The 21923-nt window shown below is 39.1% G+C and overlaps 1 protein-coding gene across 1 annotated transcript; it reads left to right on the top strand.

Moving 5' to 3' along the window:
- Positions 1-3932: 3932 nt before the first annotated feature.
- Positions 3933-20398, top strand: EXOC3 (exocyst complex component 3; the record flags this gene model as incomplete). The annotated part of the gene is given in 9 exon segments (XM_034761445.1): positions 3933-4050; positions 7853-7978; positions 10506-10606; positions 11144-11254; positions 12888-13038; positions 14488-14610; positions 16354-16515; positions 19054-19181; positions 19682-20398. Coding segments are annotated over 9 exon segments (1192 nt in total), but the record flags the coding sequence as incomplete, so codon positions are not given.
- Between the last annotated feature and the right edge of the window lie 1525 nt (positions 20399-21923).

Raw genomic sequence — 21923 nt, 5'->3', positions numbered from 1 at the left:
TATGAGTCATCAATTTATGCAATGGCATGTGACTAACTCATATGACCCTGGACTCCATCTTGTGCCTGTAATTTTCCACAAACTAAGACTGAGAGCATCCCCTCCACATGGGTGAAGATATAAAAGATCCTGGAAGCATCTCCATTTTGCCTCTTTCATGCTTTGATCTGTGAACTTACAATAAAAGGAGCATTCCAATCAATGGACTGAGAACCTTCCAATCTTTTGGAAGTTACCAGAGACTTTACAAGCCAGCAGTTTATTCCATCACTGCTTCAAGTCTGATACATACACTCATTGCAAAGTTTCAAAGTAGCAGCCGTGTTAGTCTGTATCCGCAAAAAGAACAGGAGTACTTGTGGCACCTTAGAGACTAAGAAATTTATTTCAGCATAAGCTTTCGTGGGCTACAGCTCACTTCTTCAGATGCATCTCAAGAAGTGAGCTGTAGCCCACGAAAGCTTATGCTGAAATAAATTTCTTAGTCTCTAAGGTGCCACAAGTACTCCTGTTCTTTTTGCGGATACAGACTAACACGGCTGCTACTTTGAAACTTTGCAATGAGTGTATGTATCAGACTTGAAGCAGTGATGGAATAAACTGCTGGCTTGTAAAGTCTCTGGTAACTTCCAAAAGATTGGAAGGTTCTCAGTCCATTGATTGGAATGCTCCTTTTATTGTAAGTTCACAGATCAAAGCATGAAAGAGGCAAAATGGAGATGCTTCCAGGATCTTTTATATCTTCACCCATGTGGAGGGGATGCTCTCAGTCTTAGTTTGTGGAAAATTACAGGCACAAGATGGAGTCCAGGGTCATATGAGTTAGTCACATGCCATTGCATAAATTGATGACTCATAGGAGCAGCCATTACCTGTACTCTGGCTAAAGTGTCCACAGGAAGGCTCACTGGGCAGGGACAAGCTTCTTCTATGGCCTATTGTGTTCTTTAATTGGTCCATCAACTTGAATAGCTCATTCAGAATGTGCTGGCCAGACTGGCTGTAAATTACCTTGTGGGTGTTACCCCAGGAGCAAATACATTTGAAATACCAGTACATAAATCAATATACATAACTTTAGATACAGAGATGATACTTACATACAAACAGGATAATCATATTTGATTGTGACTTTTCCATTGGTACCTTACATGACATAATTTGTAAAGTATTTGTTGCAGTTGTCTAACATTGGCAATATTAATGAGCTAAACGGTCATGTTTCAATCATATAGTGTCACAGAAACCTCCGGGCAGCAGCAGAGGCACTGGATTAGTGCTTCGATACCAAGATGTTAAGCTTCTTAAAAATATCTTAGGCAAACTGCCTACGTGCTCAGGAAGATGTCACTGGATAGTTTACATTTGGAATGTTATTTTTGCAACTGTAAAGGCTAGGAACATTTTTAAATGTATTATAGTAGCACCCAAAGATCTCAGTTGGGACTGGATAATGCACACAAGCAGAAAAGAGACAATTCCTGCCCTGAAGGGATGCTTTTCTGCAGAAATTGATGGCCTAAGCACTTGGCATGGAAAATTTCCAATTTATCATTGGTGAGTAGTTTTTTAGCTGTACTGTTAAGATGTGTCTACACTAGGGATGTAAATAATGTTTTTAAAAAGTAAACGTTTAAACTATTCAAATGTTACTGGTTAAACGTTTAACTGTTAGGCTTCGCTGCTGCCCCTGCGCGCCCAGGGTCCCAGCTGCCGGCCTCTGGGACCTAAGACGGGAGGTGCCAGGGGCCAGGACCCATGGTGGGGGGGCTGGGATCCTGGGAGCGGGGTGGGAGCTGAGTCCCGCAGCAGAGTTTAAATGTTAACCAGAATACCTTACCAATAAGACTGATGCTTATCGGTTAACATTTTTCATCCCTAGTCTACACTACAAGCACTACAGTGGCACAGCTGCAGTGCCTCAGCTACACTGCTGTAGTGTAGACACTTAAGCGTGGTCTACACTTTGGGGGGGGGGTCGATCTAAGTTACGCAATTTCAGCTACGTGACTAACATATCTGAAGTGGACGTACTTAGACCTACTCACCGCGGTGTCTTCGCTGCGGTGAGTCAACTGCTGCCGCTCCCCCGTCGACTCTGCCTGCCTCTCATGGCGGTGGAGTACAGGGTGAACGGGAGAGCACTCGGGGTCAATTTATCGTGTCTGTGAATTTTGCACACCTCCAAGTGACATGGCTTGGCTGGTCTAAGTTTTAGGTGTAAACCAGACCTAAGACATATCTAGGAGCTAATGGAAGTGATAGTGGTGATTTGGTAGTTGGCACTCTTCCCTCTGAGTTAATATTGAGCCAATTCCTTAGAATGGTGCTATGAAGCATTCTGTTTCTTGAAGTGCCATGTTTTTGGATGAAACCTAAAATTAAAGTCCTGGTCACTAGTGTGTTTAAGAGCAGGGATAGAATGTATGTATCCTGGCCAATCTCCCTCTTTAGTAGTAATTATACTTTGCCCATGTAAATTAGTCCCTACAGTTTCAATTGCATAAAAAAGTTTTTCACTTCCATTCTCTGAGCTGTTGCAGAGTGCTGTTGGAGCGGAAGTGTTTCACCTCAGAGATGGCTGCATTTCAGTAGCGAGCAAAGTGATCTCTAGTGTTTCGGTATATCACTTCAAATTTGTAAATGATCTTGGTGATGTCATGCTCTGTAAAATGGACATTGTTAATGAAGAAAGACTCCTCCTGGCTCAGTGTTGGATATATGTGAACTAGAAGACCCGTGAGGTGGAACTGGAAAGAGGGGGATTGGTGGCTATCTTCAGAAAAGTGAAGTAGAAATAATAAAAAATAGATTTTAAGATTATATTAAAATATATATATATATATATATATATTACTCTCATTTATGTTTGCATTTTAGGAATTTTTATTTCCTTAATTTTGATTAAATAATTTTTTTCATTTACAATTTACAAAACACTGTAAAAAGTTTTTCCAAATATTGGAACCATTTCATAATTGTAATAACAATTATGAAGGTGTGCTTTGCTTGGATAACTCCATTTTGGGGTTTGGAAGATGAAGGGCTGTTGCTACTATCTTATGCTTTGGTAGGGTTGTGGCTTTAGTCATGTGTGCACACACACAGTTTTGTCTTCTTGCTTTAATATCTTTATAGTAATATTTTAAATTCAGATGAGTTTAATTTTTGTTTTTGCCCTTGCTAAATTGCATAAACATTAGGGTTGCTCTACTTTCTTCCTCCTACAAAAAAGGTGACCTCTTCATCATGACTACAGCATATAGTATCACTATTGTACTGAACATTTGAGCTATATTTCTAGTTCCGTAACAATGTGTGTGTATGTATACTGTCTCCTCTTTTTTATATTTATTCTATACTTTTAAAGAACTATGGTGTTATTGTATGGCTGCTTAAAAGAAACTATGGGATGATCGGTATTGTTGACTGTGGATACGTTGATCATTATTGACTCCCTTTTCTGATGATAGGCTTCTGTACTTAAAGCTCTGATTATGTTTAATTGTTTACACTAATACCCCCCCCCATTTTAGAATGTATATGTTCTGTGTCTACAGCGTCTGTGTCAGAAGTCCATAGTCAGCACAATTTGTTTTTTTATGTATAAAGTAAAGTTATTAATGAGCAATCATTCAAAATTCTAGATAAAAAAATTTAGAAATAGATATAGGGATAACATTTCTATATTAAAAATATATGTACGTAAATGAATTAGTACTTTAAGTATTTTTGGTTAGCCAAATAGTAGTTCTAGTTTTGAGGTTTCTTTGTACTTTCAATTAATTTATTTCCTGGATTGTTTAAGAATTTTCAGAGACTTGTAAATAATGAAAAATCATCTGTTGAAGTCGTATCTGAAAGGTTGCAAATTTCTATAACTTCTTTTCTTCATTTACAATTTATGGTTTTGTTTTATTTTTTCATTTCAGTACAGAGATGATGGGAAATTCCGAACTGGCCCCAGAAGTGGATGTAAATTCTCTAAATCCTTTAATTTCACAAAATGTGATAGACCAGCTTCTTAGCAAGTACATGTCGACACTTACTGTAAGTAACAGTAAACTTCTGGACTCCTTCAAATAAAAATAAGACACCTTGTGTTTGTACCTAAATTCTTAAAATGCTGTTTCATCAGAGGAAAAACTTGTGACTTTTTCTTAAACTTTAATTGGGTGTAATGAACTTCATATACATGAGAATTTGGCTTTGAACAGTTAATCAAATGATTTCATAGCTACATTTCAATAAAACACAAAGGATTATTTATGCTTTATAGAAGTTTAGTCATGAGAAGTGGCCACTGTGGTGTTTTGTAATTTAGCGACTCCTAAATTCACATAAATGGTTAGATTACATATAGAGGGCTGTCAGTTAATTGCAGTTAATACATGCAATTAACACAAAACAAATTACCGTATATGCTCATTCATAAGCCAAATTTTTTTAGTAAAAAAAGGGAAGCACCAGAAACGGGGGTCGGCTTATGAACGGGTATAGAGAGGGAGAGGTGGGACACAGCCCCCCCCCCCCCCCCAACAGAGGGAGCAAGGAGAGGCAGCACAGCCAGAAGGGAAGAGGCGGGACCAGAGTCTCTCTGCTTCTGGCCACATTGCTCTCCCCCCAGCCTCTGAAGCAGCTGCAGCCTGCGCGTGCTGCTTGGCCCCGCCCCCCAGAGCAGGCTGTGGCGTGCCACCCGAGCACCGGAGCACGCTGCGGCCGTGCCGCCCAGCCCGTTGGAACATGCTGCGGCTGCGCCGTCGGAGCAGGCTGCAGCCACACTGCCCAGCCTGCCGGAGCAACTCCAGCCACGTCAGAGACGTCCTCCCCTGGCCCTCCCTAGGTGGGAAGGGATGGGATGGGGAGAGTGTGGAGGGGTGGTCACAGGGGTTACTCCCCTGACTCCCAGTTGCTGTCCCGGCCTGTCAGGGTAAGCAGCTGGCGCGCCGGGACATTTTGTTTACTTAGGTTCACCTCTGTGCCTGCGGACGCTCGAGGTAAACAAACCATCTCAGCCCACCAGTGGCTTATCCTGATGGCCTGGGAGCCAAAGTTTGCTGACCCCTGAATTATAGGGTCGGCTTATGAACGGGTTATAAAAATTTTCCATTTTTTACTTATGCATCTTGGGGTGGGGGGGTCAGCTTATAAACGAACCGGCTTATGATCGAGTATATTCGGGTAACTAGATTTTAAAAAATAGCTGCAATTAGTCGCCATTTTAATCACACTGTTAAACAATAATAGAATACCAACTTAAATTGGTATTCTAAATATTTTTGGATGTTTTTCTTCATTTTCAAATACATTGATTTCAATTACAAGACAGAATACAAAGTGTAAAGTGCTCACTTTATTATTTTTTTATTACAAATATTTGCATTGTAGAAAAAGATGAACAAAAGAAATAGTTTTCAGAGTAGCAGCTGTGTTAGTCTGTATCTGCAAAAAGAACAGGAGTACTTGTGGCACCTTAGAGACTAACAAATTTATTTCAGCATAAGCTTTCGTGGGCTACAGCCTGCTTCTTCGGATGCATAGAATGGAACATATATGGAGGAGGTGTGTATATATACACATACAGAGCATGAAAAGGTGGGAGTTGTCTACCAACTCTGAGAGGCCAATTAAGTAAGAGGAAAAAAAACCTCCCACCTTTTCATGCTCTCTGTATGTGTGTATATATATATCTCCTCCATATATGTTCCATTCTATGCATCTGAAGAAGTGGACTGTGGCCCACGAAAGCTTATGTGCGATTAAAACAGCAATTAATCATGACTATTTTTAATCTATCGATTAATTGTGATTATTTTTTTAATCGTTTGACAGCCCTAATTATATACACTTATAGACCACTAAATTCTGGTACTGTAACTATATCAAAACTTGGCACACAGTCTTTTCAGCCATGGGCTCTTTCTTCACAAACACCTTGATCTTCTTGCATGTCTGTCAGCTGACTCTTGTATGCAGTGTAGTTGTAGCCATGTTGCTCCCAGGATATTAGAAAGACAAGGTGGGTGAGGTAATCTTTTATTGGGCCAGGAAAAGATATACCTCATCCACTTTGTGTCTCAGCATGACTCTTGAGCAGACATGATAGAAAAAGGCTTTTAATGAGCATATGGTTTCCATGATACCTCAGGACTATCTAAGGTCTACCTATTTTACTGATCCACCTTCCCAATCTGGGAATTTTTGGAGTGTGGCACGAAGCTAGGAAACGTTTTGCCTTCTTTCAGGATGGGCATGTTAACAGCCAAAATATCTGCCTTGGGTCCAAGTGGCTGCCACTTGAAAAATATTTAGGTGTAGAACAGGTTAAAAAAATAGTTTTCATAGGATTAAAAATGGGCCAATTTTCCATTTTTGATGAAAGTTTGAGATTTTTATTGAAATTGTGTTTGAATTAGTAATTGAAGGCTTTTCTTTACAAAAACATACACCTTCAGTAAATGAAAATGTCCTGTAATTGTTTTGAACATGATTTTGACAAATTTCAATTTTAAAAAGTTTCATTTTTTTTTTGTGAAAAACTTCAAAGAAGTTGACTGATCTTTGCAAAAGTTTCATTTTGGGGAAAAAAGGCCATTTTTGTCAAAATAAATTTTGGGGTGTGAAATTTTGATCACCCCTATTTAGGTGATAGTCATTTCATCTGAGTACATTCAGTGTATGAGTGCATTGAGTCAGCCTGCTCTTCTACACAGGGAAAAGTTCAGAGCTTTATGATTTCCTATCTGCTGCTAGGAGTTATAACTACTGACCTGGAGAAACTTAATTACTTGCATCCTGAATGCCCTCTCTGTCCTTTAGCACCCCATAGTTCATGTTTACTATGAAGTGGCTGCAGGTCATGCTAATACATTTTTGTTTAATGCTTTGCATTGATAGGAACCCCAGGCCTAGTTCTATGGGGTTGATTTTTTTTCTTAGTTCAACATGCATCAAAATAATTTGGGACAGGACAAAACAATTTAGAGCAGAAAGTAAAAGACATTATCATTTGCCCTTTGAAAAACATAAGCAATATTTAGGTAGACCGCAAAGACAGTCCTTGCTAAATGCTAATTTTGAACACAGTCTCCTCTTCCAGTAATGTCCATGGGATCTTTAATGGCCACAAGCAATCAGAACCGTGGTTTTACATCTCATCCAAAAGCCAGCTGTTCTTAACATCATTCTTTGGAATTCATTCCGTATTTACTCAAATGGAAGAGTGACATTGATTGTTTTCTGCAGCATTTGAGTTTTCTTTAGAACTTAGGAATTGCTATATTGGGTCAGACCGATGGTCCATCTAGTTCAATATCTTGTGTTTGACAGTGGCCAGTGCCAGATGCTCCAGAGGAACATGAAAGTAGTCTTAGGCAGATGTGGGATAGTCTGTCTGCACATTAAGTCTCTTCCTAATCCTTCAGCTAGAAATTGGTTTAAGAGCTGAAGCATGAGGTTTAATGTTTCTTCCAAAACTTGTTAAGTGTTAGCTCTTATATATAATGTTCTATTTCTTATTGAATTTTGGAGATCTCCCATCCAAATACTGGCCAAACTTGATTTAGTTTAGTTGGAATCTTGTGAGATTGTAGTCTGAAGTGGTATTGACCTTTTTTGTACATAATCAGTGTGAATCTCAATTTTGTATATGGCACCTCAATACTGCAGTGATGGTTGTAACAGTAGCCATGAGAGTGAGTGAAAACTGATTTTCCTTATTGGTTAAAATACCTTTAATTATAAAAAGGGATATTTGTCTGAAGGCCATAGTGGGGTTTTTCCTATTTTGATTCCAAGTAATTTTGTCTTTGCTTTTTCCTGTTTCTTTTTAATCTAATTTTTTTAATTGCAGTCCAACATCATTGGTTGGCTACGAAAAGCACTGGAGACAGATAAAAAAGACTGGATAAAAGAAACTGAGCCAGAAGCAGATCAAGATGGGTACTATCAGACTACACTCGCAGCTATTGTATTTCAGGTATGAGTTAATTTTAAAAAAAATTCTGAAAAAAAAAAAATAGAAAAATGGGACAGGTGGAAAAACAAGAAAACTGGGAAGCTCTTGAAATGCAGATTCTTTGTATCAATATAGATTGAATTGGTTTCATTTTCTCGTTATGAGATGCTTACCTAGAAGAGTGGCAGCCTCTTGAGCTGGAAGAGTAACGTTAAGAATATTTGTAACACTTTCATGGTTCTCTCATAAAATATGTAAGAATATCCAGAAACATCAGTGAATCGTTCATGATTTTCTTTTTTTCTGCCGTACTGATAGTATTTTGCATACTACCTACCTCTTTTCTGTACAACATCATTATAGGAAGGGAAGGAATGTTTAAAAACTGACTGAAGCTTCGTTTCTTACCCATAGACAATACTGAGTAGGAACATCCATCTTTCCTACTTTTGCCTTGAATTTTTGTTAAATTGGAATCTATGAAACACCTAAGGAATGTTATGTAAGGGTAAGAATGAAATGGAATGTTGAAGAGATTGTGCCCGGGTTCACCCAGGCACATTCTTGCATTCTACAAGCTTAAAGATGACCTAAAAAAGGGGTAAATAGGTTTGTGGCTTTTCTGTACGTGTGTGTGTGTGTGTGTGTGTGTATTCCTTTTTTTAAAGGTCAGGACATGTCTTCCTCTTCTCCCCTTTGCCCCTCCAAAAAAAAAAAAGTTTTGTTTTTTTTTCCACTGCTTGTTTGGTTTTTTGTTGTTGTTTGGTTTTTTTTACATTAGAAAGTCAGATTTTGTCAATTGTGGAAGAGTATGACTGACTGGCAATCTAGTAGGTTCATGACATCAGTGATATGAAGGATGTGAAACCTGAATGAAAAGGGAAATTATTCTTATTCAGACAGTTTAAAACTGTTCATTTGGGCATTTTTTGTTGGCATTTTTATGCTAACACCTGTTTAACTAAGAGCCTGTTTATATTAGAGAAATTTGCACTGAAGTAACTACTCATATATCTACTTCTGTTTAAACTCCTAATGTGGATTCTCTACACTGATGCAAAACCAGGGCCGGCTCCAGGCACCAGCTTAACAAGCAGGTGCTTGGGGCGGCCAAGGGAGAGGGGCGGCACCTGTGGCAATTCGGGGGCGGCAGGTCCCTCACTCCCTCTAGGAGCGAAGGACTTGCCGCTGAACTGCCACCACCGATCGCGGCTTTTTTTTTTTCCAATTGCCGCCGCTGATTGCGATCACGGCTTTTTTTTTTTTTTTTTTTTTGCTTGGGGCGACAGAAATGCTGGAGCCAGCCCTGTGCAAAACTACCCATGTAACTTACTTCAGGAAGCTACTGGAGTAATCATTCTGGTACAGTGCATCAGTATTAGAGGTTTACACTAGGATAGATAGCTACACTAATGCAAATTTCCTAATTTAGATCAGCCCTAAAACACTTGGGAGAAAAGCTCTCTCTGTGAAGGATCCAAAACCCTCACCATTTAAATGCTACTTCAGTTAAGAGCTCCCACCCATCCACATGTGAATCATGAAAGAAGTCCTTCAGCAAAAATAGGGAAGACAGGTCTTGACATTCCTGATACTTCTAAGATTAAAAAAGTAGAACAACCTCCCTTTTTTGTGTGTGGGGGAGCCTTTCAAACATTCTTTATAAATCATAAAAAGTAAAGTCACAAAACCATTTTTTTAATTTTGCAGGTTACCTTTAAAAGTAGTTGGCAAATATCTTAAGTGAACAGATGAGTTTCTTTTCCCAGTCTCTCACATGTTCCCCACCTTGTCTCCATGACCTCATCCACACTAAGATTTTCATCAAATTCATCCACACTTGTACTAGCACCAGTTCTGGTTATGGGTTCTGAACAAGGCTAGATGACAAATAGTTAAAATGCTGGTGACTGATCTACACTAGCACAACAATCATTGACCACATCAGTGGAGTAGCTTCACTACTAATGCAACAATGAAAGACTTTCAGAAACTTGCCAGCATAAAGGTAGCTTGCATATCATCTCAAGTTCTCATTTATTTCCCTTCTTTTTTTCATCTGTATGTCTTCTCCCATTCCCTTCCCATTCATCCCCCACAATTTTTAGAGCACCTTCATCTTGTGCCCAATTGTGAGCATTCTTCTGATGCCAAGTTATCTCTTGCATAGGTAGGAATAGGTAGAAATGCTGCAGGAGCCGACTTAAAGACGTTGGTCCACCATGAAGAGCAAATCAGCATTGATTTGGAGATGGGGGGGAATCCAGAGTGATGCTTCCTTACATGAAAAATATCTGACTGCCTCTCAGTACCATTTTAAAAAAATCGGACATTTGTGGATGCCTGGCAAGAAGTTACCTATTAAATTCGTGGCAGTTGCTATTCTGTGGAGTAGCAGGAGAGAGTGTATGGATTTAATTTAAAAAAATGCAGGGGATCTCGCACCAGTTTAAATCTCCAAATAGCATTTTGTAGGGAATCCTGCCATGTTTGAGTCGCTATTCCAGCTATTGGTCTATCTTTATAACTAAGTTATTTCTCATTTTAGATGTTTGAGCAGAATCTTCAGGTAGCTGCTCAGATAAGTGAAGATTTGAAAACGAAGGTACTGCTTCTCTGTCTTCAACAAATGAATTCATTCCTGACAAGGTAAAAAAAAACGGGGGGGGGGGATACTCTGAAGTCTCTTAGTCCTCCCTGTCTCGCTGTCCCATACTCCTACCTTTGCTTCCTTGTACATGCTTCCCTATTGCCTGATCCCTGTCCTCTCCCAGATATGCCACCTGGTCCTTTTTCCACTGAACACGGTACCTTGCTGCCTTTTTTCCTTCTCTGCTTCCCCTGGAAATTTTGTTCTGTTGGTGACTGGCAGCTCCAGTCCCACTGGTGGTCAAGTTCTTGAGATCAGCTCCTGACTCTCTATCTTCTGCAGTAAAGCGATGGTTCCAAATAGAGGCAGCTAGGCAGGCACATCCTTCTTGCACTCAGCTGATTTTTAAAGTCTTGCAATGGAAATACTAGAGACCTGTAGAATCAGGTGGAAACAAAGAGGAGATCCAATACTATGTGACCAATCAGCTTTCCACAAAACACATTTTTGTAAATGTTCTTCAGGCTGTCAGTGGGCATTTGGCTTAGAATTGTGTAGCTTTTCATCTATTTAATAGCTCTTTGGGTTTGCTACAGGTACAAAGAAGAAGCCCAGTTATATAAAGAGGAGCACCTAAAAAATCGTCAGCATCCTCAGTGCTATGTTCAATATATGATTGCCATAATCAACAACTGTCAGACCTTTAAGTAAGTTTGCACATTTATACAGTATTGTAAAAAAATAATCTATTTATTTATTTATCTCAATTTATAATGCATATAAGAAACCTAAATTGAGGGCTCCTCTTGGCGAATGTCCTTCCAGCTGTTCCTTCTTTTTTATACCAAGGGGACTTCAGCTCAAGTGTCTCAACTGACTACCGAGGGAACAAGGCAGGTCCCAAGCCATTTAAGGTGACACTGAAATTGGCCACTGAGCAAAAGCAGCTCAGGCTAATCAAGCTGTCACCACTTAAAATAAAACCACCAGTTAAGACTTTGCAGAGCTTTGGAAGAAAAATAACTTTTTTTTTTTTTTTTTTTTTGCCTCTCTGAGTCATGGCATGAGAATTTAAAGAAATCTTTATCCATTTGCTTTAGCCCATGGCTTCTGCCTTACACTTGATATGTCATAACTCATCTATAAACCACTGTGGCCTGTGTAGGCAAAGCTGGAGAAATGGGTGTGTAGAGACCACTGTAACGACTGAGAATACTTTTTTTATTATAAAATCTTACCAAATGCTTAATAGGTTGATCTGGAAGAGGACCAATATAATCCCTCATGATTTTTTGGTAGTACTGTGGATTCATTACATTTTGAAGACAATCAAATCGTATCCCTTGTTCTGACAGGATAGGGGTGCCCCAGTCTCAAAATGTAGAAGATAATGGTCATGAGGAGGGCCTAATTTCCAACTTTCTAACCTCCAGTTTTGGCCCAAATATTATATCAAAAGTGTGATCAACTATGTGAATGGAGCCTGTAACCATCTGTAATGGGCCTATGGTGGTCAGTGCCATGAAAACCTGAGATGATTCTAAGAATTCTTCATGGATTTTTTCAGTCCCTGCTTCTTCCAAATTGCTATAGTGAAGAATTGTATTAGATCTCACAGGGATTTTGAAGTACAAGAGGGAAGTTACAACTTAACTCCAGCCTGGGACTTGCGTCAACGATTAAAGTTGAATACCCTTTATTCAGTTCAGTTTTGGGGTAGGAGACCTTCAACTTTTCAGAGTGGATGCAAAAAGAATTATGTTCCCTCCCTATCAATCCCCCTTTTGTTCATGCTGTACTAAATACCAGCCCAGTACCAACTGTTCCCAAATGAGTCCAGCTATAATGAGATTTCAGTAATATACACAGAAGAGGAGCCCTCCTCCTTAATTAAATCATGAAGAGTTGACATTTTAACCACCAATCTTGCATTTAACAGCATACATCTAAGACTGGAATCTCTTCTGACATCCCAGCTTCTTGAGACCTGACTGTAGGCCAAAATAATGCAAAAGAGATTGAATATCTAAACATTGGTGCCAATACCATGTTTTTTCTTCCCTGGTATCTCACCTGCCCATTACTTCAGAGATTGAGGGACTCAAACCCTCAAAAGTAGTCACACATGCTTAGCAGCACCCTAAGGTAGTAATTAAAGCGACGTAGCCGGGTGCTGGAATAAAGACCTACAGGGCAGGCTACAAAGGCCATTCATCCTCCCAATGTGTCATTCATGCATACACATGCCCTCACAAACACAATTTAATAACAATTAATAACAGTGCGTACTAGTACATACATGTCAGACTGGATGCTGAAAAATGTTCTTGTTTATCGCAGAGAATCTATAATCAGTTTGAAAAGGAAATATTTGAAAAATGAAATGGAAGAGGGAATGTCAAGCAGCCATGCAAACATGGATGTAATTTTAGACACCATTGCCAAGGAAGGATGCTCTAGCCTGCTAGATGAAGTCTTCATGGATTTAGAGGTTGGAACTTATTTTTCCTCCAAAAAGAGCCTTTTTTATTATGAAATTCAGGAATAAGGACGTTAATTAAGAAGCTATCTTGGCTGCTAGTTAGGTGGGTTTTGTATTGCATAATAGCAATATGTCAACAAACTTGCTAATGCAGGGTAATATATGTAGTATGTTGTGTAAAAATAGACTTGTGTACACTTCACACAAATGATTTGAGCAGGCAGTGTGTGTCTAGCATATATAAGTATATTGTGCTGACGTAACATTTGAGTATCCAAAGTTGTAGGGAAAACAAAGGCTAATATATTGCATTATTTGGGAAATAACTTAAGATCACGTAATGAGAGTGTATCGAGCACGTGTTGAAGGGGGAAGAGTTAAGGTTGTGCCTACAACCTTAACTGTGGCATTTCCTAACTTTTTGGTTCTGAAACATGCAACTTTAACATGGTTTCTTGTATGGCATTTCCCTTGGAATGTGGGTTTGTTTGTTTTTTAAAGAAAAAGGTGGGAAAGAATAAAAAGGAGTCGACTCCTCTAGGGCTTAGTAGCTCTGTTGCTTTGCAACAAACTAGCAGTAGCACTTTTGAATTCCATATTCTGTAAATGACTACAAGCCGTATCCATGCACCATGGGAAGTTCACAGAAAACTTTTTTTTTATGAATCTTAGGAGCTGCTCAGCTCCAGTTACTTATTTATCATGAAGTATATGGGAATTAGGAACAAAATCTTCCCACTCTAGTGATTTTCCTTAGAATTCCCCAGATATGCCCCTTGCCTCGACTTTTTAACTCCCTGTGTGAACACTCACATTGTTCATATAAGATATAAAATACAATATTTTATAAAGAATTATTCTTAGAGAGGGAAATGAGGAATTAAGACTTAAGAGGCAAATAAAGTAAGTGGGTAGAGGTAGTGGGGAGAGAATCAGACATTTAGGCCACCAGTTTTGGTGTGGACTTGTGGAGTTCTGAGGGCAGTAGCCAATCAGAGGAGGAATTTATAGTAGCCAATCATAGCTCATTCGGGAGAGGACAGATAATATTTCAGTATAAGAACAATTACAACTGTTACATAAGTACCTTTTATCTTGGGCTAATAAACATTTTGGTCTTTTCACTTCTGAGTTTATTTAGTCAGGATATAATTGTTACCTTATCCATAGTAAACACCCTTAAACTGTCAATGAATTAACACAAAGCAAATACTAGAGTCAATAGTTGGCTGCTTACTTTAGTTTTTGTATGCTAATATTGCAATACTATCCTTTTTTATTACCAGTCTGACCTATTTGCATATGTAGTTACTTATTTCATATGAAAGACTTACAAACGGTCTACATTTGTGGAATCAACTTTACTTGTTGTTCTGAACTTCATTTTAAGATCTGTTGGAAATGAGGGGATAGGCACCCTTCAGAAATTTTTCTGATTAATTTTCGTTGTTTTTTCAGCCACATCTCAATGAGCTGATGACAAAGAAGTGGCTGACTGGATCTAATGCTGTGGACACAATCTGTGTCACTGTAGAGGATTATTTCAATGATTTTGCAAAAATAAAAAAACCCTATAAAAAGGTATTTTACCTAACATAATTCTCAGGTAATATGCTCTGAGTATCAAGTCGGATTAATTCGTTGAACATTTTATTAATTTATGTAATTCAGAAAAAATAAATTGTCCATTAGTAAAAACAAACCTATCACAAAAAAATCCTAATTTTTTCACGTCTCCTTTGTTCACTCAGATTCCTATTAACTCTTCCTAAGGAAGATTGGGACTAATGGATTGAGCCCATAAAGTTCACAGGAGTTTAGTATAGCACTATTTCCTCACGACTGTTTATATAGAGATTTTGGTCTCGACACTAACGCTGTACTTCTGCAATACATTCTTGGAATTGCATGTTCTGTAAATTCCAGAGCCAATATAAAGCAATCAGCCTACTTGAGGCCATAAACCTCATGCTAAAAGTAGAATTGTTAGAGGCATAATGTCCCAACTCAGTTCCTTTGTTTTCTGTCTGCCAATGGATCTTTGAACTGCCGCTGTACAGTAGATCAAACCTACTTTTTATCTTTTACTTTTTAATATATTGTGCTTGAGCATTTCCCTTTAATCAGTTTAATTTTAATTCAGTTTTGTGTAGTTAAAATAATTTTTACAAGGTTTTCCTCCCTGCTTTCTAAATTATCAACATAAAATGGCTGAAGCTGACATGGACATCAGGGTTTAGGAAAATTCGCTGAACATAAAATCTGATGCATTCTCTAATCATTTGGAATGATTGGAATAAGGACCCTCTCCCAAATTACATGTAGCCTATGCCTCCCTTACTTTTCAGGCTCAAGAGACCAGTAGAGACTGGTCAGATTCCTTCTGATAAAGGACTTTTAGCCCTAGTTAAGACAATTTTGGCATCTTCACCTTCCATATTTACAGGTTTGGAGGTCTAACACTTAGTCATAGTACCACTTCTTAAATTTAAAAAAAATTTCAAAAGAAAAAGACCAGTCATTCCTGGAATTAGTCCTAACCCATGGATCAGCTTGCCTTACAAGGATACTTCTGTCACGCTGAAGCAAAAATGTCTTGCACAGAGAAGAGCTCTGTCTACTTCAGAGCTTGGCACTGGCTTTTCAACACACAGTCTATACCACCATCTCTTTTTAAGGGATTTGGGCCAACACAGCTTTTGGCAACCAGCAGACCCTTACTTTCATCTGCTCCCTCAGCATCACCATCTGCAGTGTAGTCTACCTCTTTGTCACCAATAGCCTGGAGGACACTGAGTTTATCCGTGTGTTGGAACTTTTCGTAAACATTTAGGAGTCTGTATCAAGCTCTCCTTAAGTCTTCCACAGACATCATTTATCTATACCATTTCTTGGGAGTTTCTGAGCTCCTAAACAGTCCAGATCCATCACCAGAAACAATCTTATCTCTACTGCCTCAACCTTACCAGTATCTGTCCCTTCCTTCAGCATAGAAGATCTGATTCTTATCTCTGCTACTCCGGTGTAAATTTAGAGTAACTCTGTGCAACTCAGTAGCATTACTTTGGAATTACATCTGTGTGTCTGAAACCAGATTTTGACCCAAAGACTCTGCAGCTGTTCATAAGATTCCCCACCAGCAAAAGCAGCTTTTTGAAACTTATAAGAACCTTTCACTGCTGCTGCAGGCACTTGTCAGGGAAAGCTACCTTTGGGCCAGTTGTGAGTGCAGAAGTGCATTTTTAAAGCCTGATTATAACTCTCCAGAAGTGACAAATAATTTTTTTAATTAACTGGTACAACTCTAATATTTCTCTTCCTCAGAAAATGACTGTTGAGGCCCATCGTAGAGTGGTTGTGGAGTACATCAAGGCTATCATGTTAAAACGTATATCTTTCAAGAATGGAGAAGAAAGAAAAGAAGGTGCAGAAAGAATGATCAAAGAAGCAGACCAGTTCAGGTTTCTGTTTAAAAAATTAGCAGCTGTAAGTATTTATACCCTCCAATTGTGCCATTAACCTGACAGTTAATAAAGGATCAGATATGTAAATTTGACTGTTCCTAAAGATGTATAGACATTTAATTCTGGGGTAAAACATCATATACAAGGTGTTCAAACTTGTTGATTGGTCTGAAGAGACTTTTCTATTTTCTGTTTAAAGTTTTCTGGGGCATTATTGCATCCTTTCTGGAATTCTGAGTATGAATTTAGGCTGTAATGTTGGACTCCTGAATTCAGTTGTGCAGAAGTTTAATATACAAAATGGCTGCAGTATTATGTGGTGTTGGACCAATTTCTATTGGTGAAAAATAAAACCTTTCAAGCTTACACAGAGCTCTTCTTCTGGTCTGGGAAAGGTACTCAGTGTCACAGCTAAATACAAGGTGGGACAGGTGAGTTAACACATGATGCAAGAGATCATTCAAGGTGAAGTAGGCAGTTAATACCTTTACAGTCATAGGACAAAGAAGGGTTAGTGGGTTACAGGTTATTGTAATGATCCATAAATTAGTGTCTTTATTAAGTCCCTAATTTTTGGTATCCAGCAGTTATGAATTTCAGATCCCAAACTCATCTTTTGAAGGTTTTTGTGCAGGATTCCTTTGAGGACAAGGACTGAGAGGTCAGATATGGAGTGATTGTTTTGTGAAAAGTGTTCACCAATGGGTGATAGGATGTTTCTGTCATTAATCACTTTTCTGTACGAGTACATTTGAGAGCCTCGTGATTATCTGGTTACACTCACGTAGTTGTAATTAGGGCACTTAGTGGATTTATGGCTCATTACAACAAGGTGTAGCCCACTAACCCGACTTTGTCCTGTGATGGGCAGTTAACACCTTGAATGGTCTCTTGCAACATGTTAACTCCTTATCTGTTCCACATTGTATTTAGCTGTGACTCTCTGAGGCCAGGTCTACACTACAGACCTATATCAATATAACAACGTCCCTCGGCAGTGTGAAAAATCCACATCCTGAGTGATGTAGTTATACCAACCTAAACACCTGAGGAAGACAACGCTATGTTGACAGGAGAGTTTTCTCCCATCAATGTAGCTACCACCTCTCAGGGAGGTGGATTAATTACACTGACAGGAGAAGCTCTCCCATTGGCATAGTAGCATCTTCACTAAAGTGCTGTGGCTGCGCTGCTGTAGCACTGTACATAAAGACAAACCCTGAATATCTTTCCCAGACCCAAAGAAGGGCTCTGTGTAAGCTCAAAAGCTTGTCTTTCACCAATAGAAGTTGGTCCAATAAAAGATATTCTCTGACCCACCTTGTCTCTCTAATATCCTGGGACCGACACGGCTTCAACAACACTGCAAACAGAAGCTTGACACACAATTTCAGACACTTTGCATGTCAGTGCTGCAAGATGTATTCAGCTATGGAATAATCTTTGAATGCAAGTGGTAAAAGACTTAGGACATTTTAAAACAATACTGGACCAAATATTAGAAAGTGTACTGTAGGAATCAATCCTGCATCAACATAGAGGTGAACTAGATGACCTCTAATAGGCTCTAACTTCTGTAATACACATGGGAGTGACCCTGAACAATTATTTTGAGAAGTATCCTGCTGACGACTGAGCTTTGGAAGATGAGAATCCAAGATGCCTAAATAGCAAACAGAGTAAAAATTAGCTAATTAAAAAAAATGCGGTTCTTGTCAGAGATGAGCCTAGAGGAAGGGGATGTTCTATCCAACAGAATTGTATTACATTAGAACTTCAGAGTTACAAACACCTCAGGATTGGATGTTGTTCGTAACTGAAATGTTCACAACTCTGAACAAAACGTTATGGTTGGTCTTTCAAAAGTTTACAACTGAACATTGATGTAATACAGCTTTGAAACTTTACTATGCAAAAGAAAAATGCAGCTTTCCCTTTATTTTTTTAGTAGTTTGCGTATAACTGCATTATATTTGCCTTTTTTTTTTTTTTTGGTCTCCGCTGCTCTGCCTGATTGCATAATTCCAGCCCAAATGAGGGGTATGGTTGACAGGTCAATTTGTAACTGTGGTGTTCATAAGTCTGAGGTTCTACTGTACTTGAAACTGGAGGCCATTCTCTTCAGAGCCATGAATCACTAATATGTGGTGGTGTGGTTTTTGTCTAAAGCAGACAAAAAAGTGTTAATTCCTGAATATAATGGGAAAAGAAAAGAGAACATTGGTGTATGAAAGAGTATCCAGCTGAAACTAAATAAATGTTTAGACACTCGGATAACCACGTGCTGGACATGGTACAGATTAGATTAGGCAAATAATATTGATCAAGAAAAACTAAAGTAGCTTGGTCCAGATATGTTGGGCAAATTGGAGACCGAGAATGAGGGAGATATCATCTGTGGTAATTTAAGTGGCCTTTTTTTCCTTCCAAGTTTACTAACAATTTGTCTTAAATTTCAGCTGAAGTTTTGAAAATAAACAATGCAGTTCGTGTCTGTAACAAAATACTGAGAGTAAAGGTTAAAGAATTTTGTTGCTTATGTTTTTTGTTCAATTTATAGGGATCTGGAGAGCACACTGAAGGGCTTTGTGACATCATTGTAGCCATTGCAGAAGTTATTAAGCTGACTGATCCTTCATTGCTTTATCTGGAAGTCTCAACTTTAGTTAGTAAATACCCAGACATCAGGTAATACCATTCTTACTGTGTCTTAGCTTTGAGTTTTAACAGTATTGATTCTTTTGAGGTTAGTTCTAGGCTAGAGTAGTACTGTGTAGGCTATGTATATCCTTTTATTGTTTTTTCTATTGTACGGTTTAATCACCTTCTTGTGAGATCCATACAATAAAATGTAATATTTTAACACACGTATGTTAGTGGTGTGGGTAGATATGTATTCTGGCATATCAAGGGAAATATTTTGGGAATATAGAACCAATTTATATTACACAGCACTCATCTCATAGTTTCAAAGTGGGAGGAGAGAATTCTTTACAAAGAGACTGAGAAGTTGACCTGTGAGCACAATTTTTGAATGTCTGGAAGCCTGACTAAGCTGCAAAGGTACTGTGGCACTAAGTCAAAAGATGGTGGCTAGAAAATTTGTGATCTAACACATTTTGTCAAGTGCTTAATTACTTGTACAAACATTTGTACTGACATTGCGGGTTTGTACCTTTGTTTGGCAGGGATGACCATATTACAGCTTTGCTGACAGTAAGAGGAGATGCCAGCAGGGACATGAAACAGACCATCATTGAAACTCTGGACCAAGGTTCAAGCCAACCAAATCCTAACTATGTGCCAATTTTTAAAGAAATTACAGTTCCTACACTAAGTGTGCCAAAACTTCTTAAATAACTGATAAACTTGAGTTCATGTGTCATTTTTGGTATGGGATCAACATATTTGACATGTTCAAAGGCAAATTTGGCAATGCCACTTTAAAGGACACTTAATATGATGCTATTACTTATTGGGTATGAGTTTTTAAAAACTTTTGGTGCGAACAGTTGCAATGAAGATCCTGGAAACAACCAGCTGTAGAAGTCACTAGCATGGCTGCTTGAAGAATGAAACTTTCTGATGGCCACAGTGCTGTGTACTGACCACTTACACATTACAGCCATAGGCACCATCAGCAAATATATTTTCTCACAATTACTTAACCTCCTACTTTATGTATGTATTTACTCTGATGTAAAATTGTGTCAGAAAAGAGTTATGAAATTCACAAATGTTTAATAAAATGACTGAAATTTCTAGTATATAATTTGGTTCTAGGGTGAATAAATGAAAGAATTTGATACTTAAGGTACAATAATAATTTTTCATCCATTTGATTTTAACTTTGTGTGTATTAAGCACTGCCAAATCCCAATTAAATAAAAATGTTACAGCTTAAACACTGTATTCTTTGCACCTGTATAGATTCACTTTCTAATAACTGTCTCATAACTGTGAAGGTTTAAGTAGAGCAATTTACATCATTGTTTTGTTTTATTATAATCTAGTAGAGAATCACCCTTGGTAGCTTCTGTAGGTCAAATTTATTGCACACACCAGGAACTCATTGCATATTTCCCCCCACCCCCCACGATGATCTGGGTACCATTCTCCAATTCCCTGTATTTCAGGAATTCCCTCAACTTCCCCCACCCCCTTTCTGGATCCCTATTTCCCCCATGGCTGGGATTCTGTGTGCGCTTCCATTTCTCCCTCCACCACATGCCAGGGTCCTCCAATCTCCTCCCCCCCCCTTCCGGGATTGTGTGCCCCCTGTTCTTTCTTCCTCTCATACCTCTGTTGCCTATTCTCTCCTTCCCCCCCCCCCCATTCTTTGTCTGGGAGAAGAATAATTCAAGGTGTCAATATGTTAAACTTTATAGGGAACTTGAGCACAGATGATGTATTGTTGTACTGAAAGATGGCAATTGGTGCCATCAACCAGTTGTCTGATCTTTTGATAGTTGCACAGGTGCTATAATTTTCCACAAAACTTGAATTGTTCTGACCAGTGATGTCCTGAAATTTTGGAATTAATTGGATGCAGTATTCAGAGTGAATCATGTTACATACAGGTATTGCAAAGCCAGCACAAGCTCCACCAATTAACTTAATATAGTATGTAAGATGGTAATATTTACTCCTGGGGGAAATCTGCGCTACTGTGCACATGCATAATTAATGTGCCTTGCAGATTTCTAATTTTTTGTGCAGAAAAAAGCTTCTGCTGAAATGTTGCTGCAGCTCATGGCCAGTGAGGGGAGAGAGCTGCCTTCTTTGCAGAGTTTGTCAGGCCAGGTCAGGAGACGGGGGATAGGGGGAGACAGGCAGCAAGGGGCTGCTGGGGGATCAGATGGGTTCATAAGGGCTAGTGGGGGAGGAACGACTGGGGCAGGGAGAGGCTGAATGGGAGTGGAGGCACAGGGCCACAGGGAAGGGTGGGAACAGGAGTGGCTGGGAGGGGGGGCACAGAGACACATGGGGATGGGCAGGTGTGCCTGACTGAATGGGAGAGGCTACGGGTCAGCCACGGTCTGCATGGGGGAAGCTCCCTAACAATCCCTTCCCACCCCTCCCCCTCCCAAAAAAACCTCTTCCATACTTTTCCCACCCATACCCAACAACCCTCCAAGTTCACACCCAGGCTCCTTCCCAGCAATTTACTTCCCTCTCCCTCAGCTCCTCCATTACCCCTGACTCCCCCAAGCCTTTGCACTGCTTCTGAGGGGTGTGGGAAATACGGTTCTGTATTGTAGTTTAAATGAATTACTACTCCGAGTTCTGTATTAATATTCCTAGTAAGGACTCTATTTGTCAAAAAACATTTCCTGAATCTTTTTTGTCTGTATTGTTACAGACATACCTGTTGACAGGTATTTTGAAATAAATTACCAAAAATGATTGAAAGTGGTGTGATTATATTGT

Source organism: Trachemys scripta, chromosome 2 (genome assembly GCF_013100865.1).
Source record: "Trachemys scripta elegans isolate TJP31775 chromosome 2, CAS_Tse_1.0, whole genome shotgun sequence".
NCBI classification, from domain to species: domain Eukaryota; kingdom Metazoa; phylum Chordata; order Testudines; family Emydidae; genus Trachemys; species Trachemys scripta.
The sequence above is the reverse complement of the archived record's forward strand: the minus strand, read 5'-3'. Positions and strand labels throughout refer to the sequence as shown.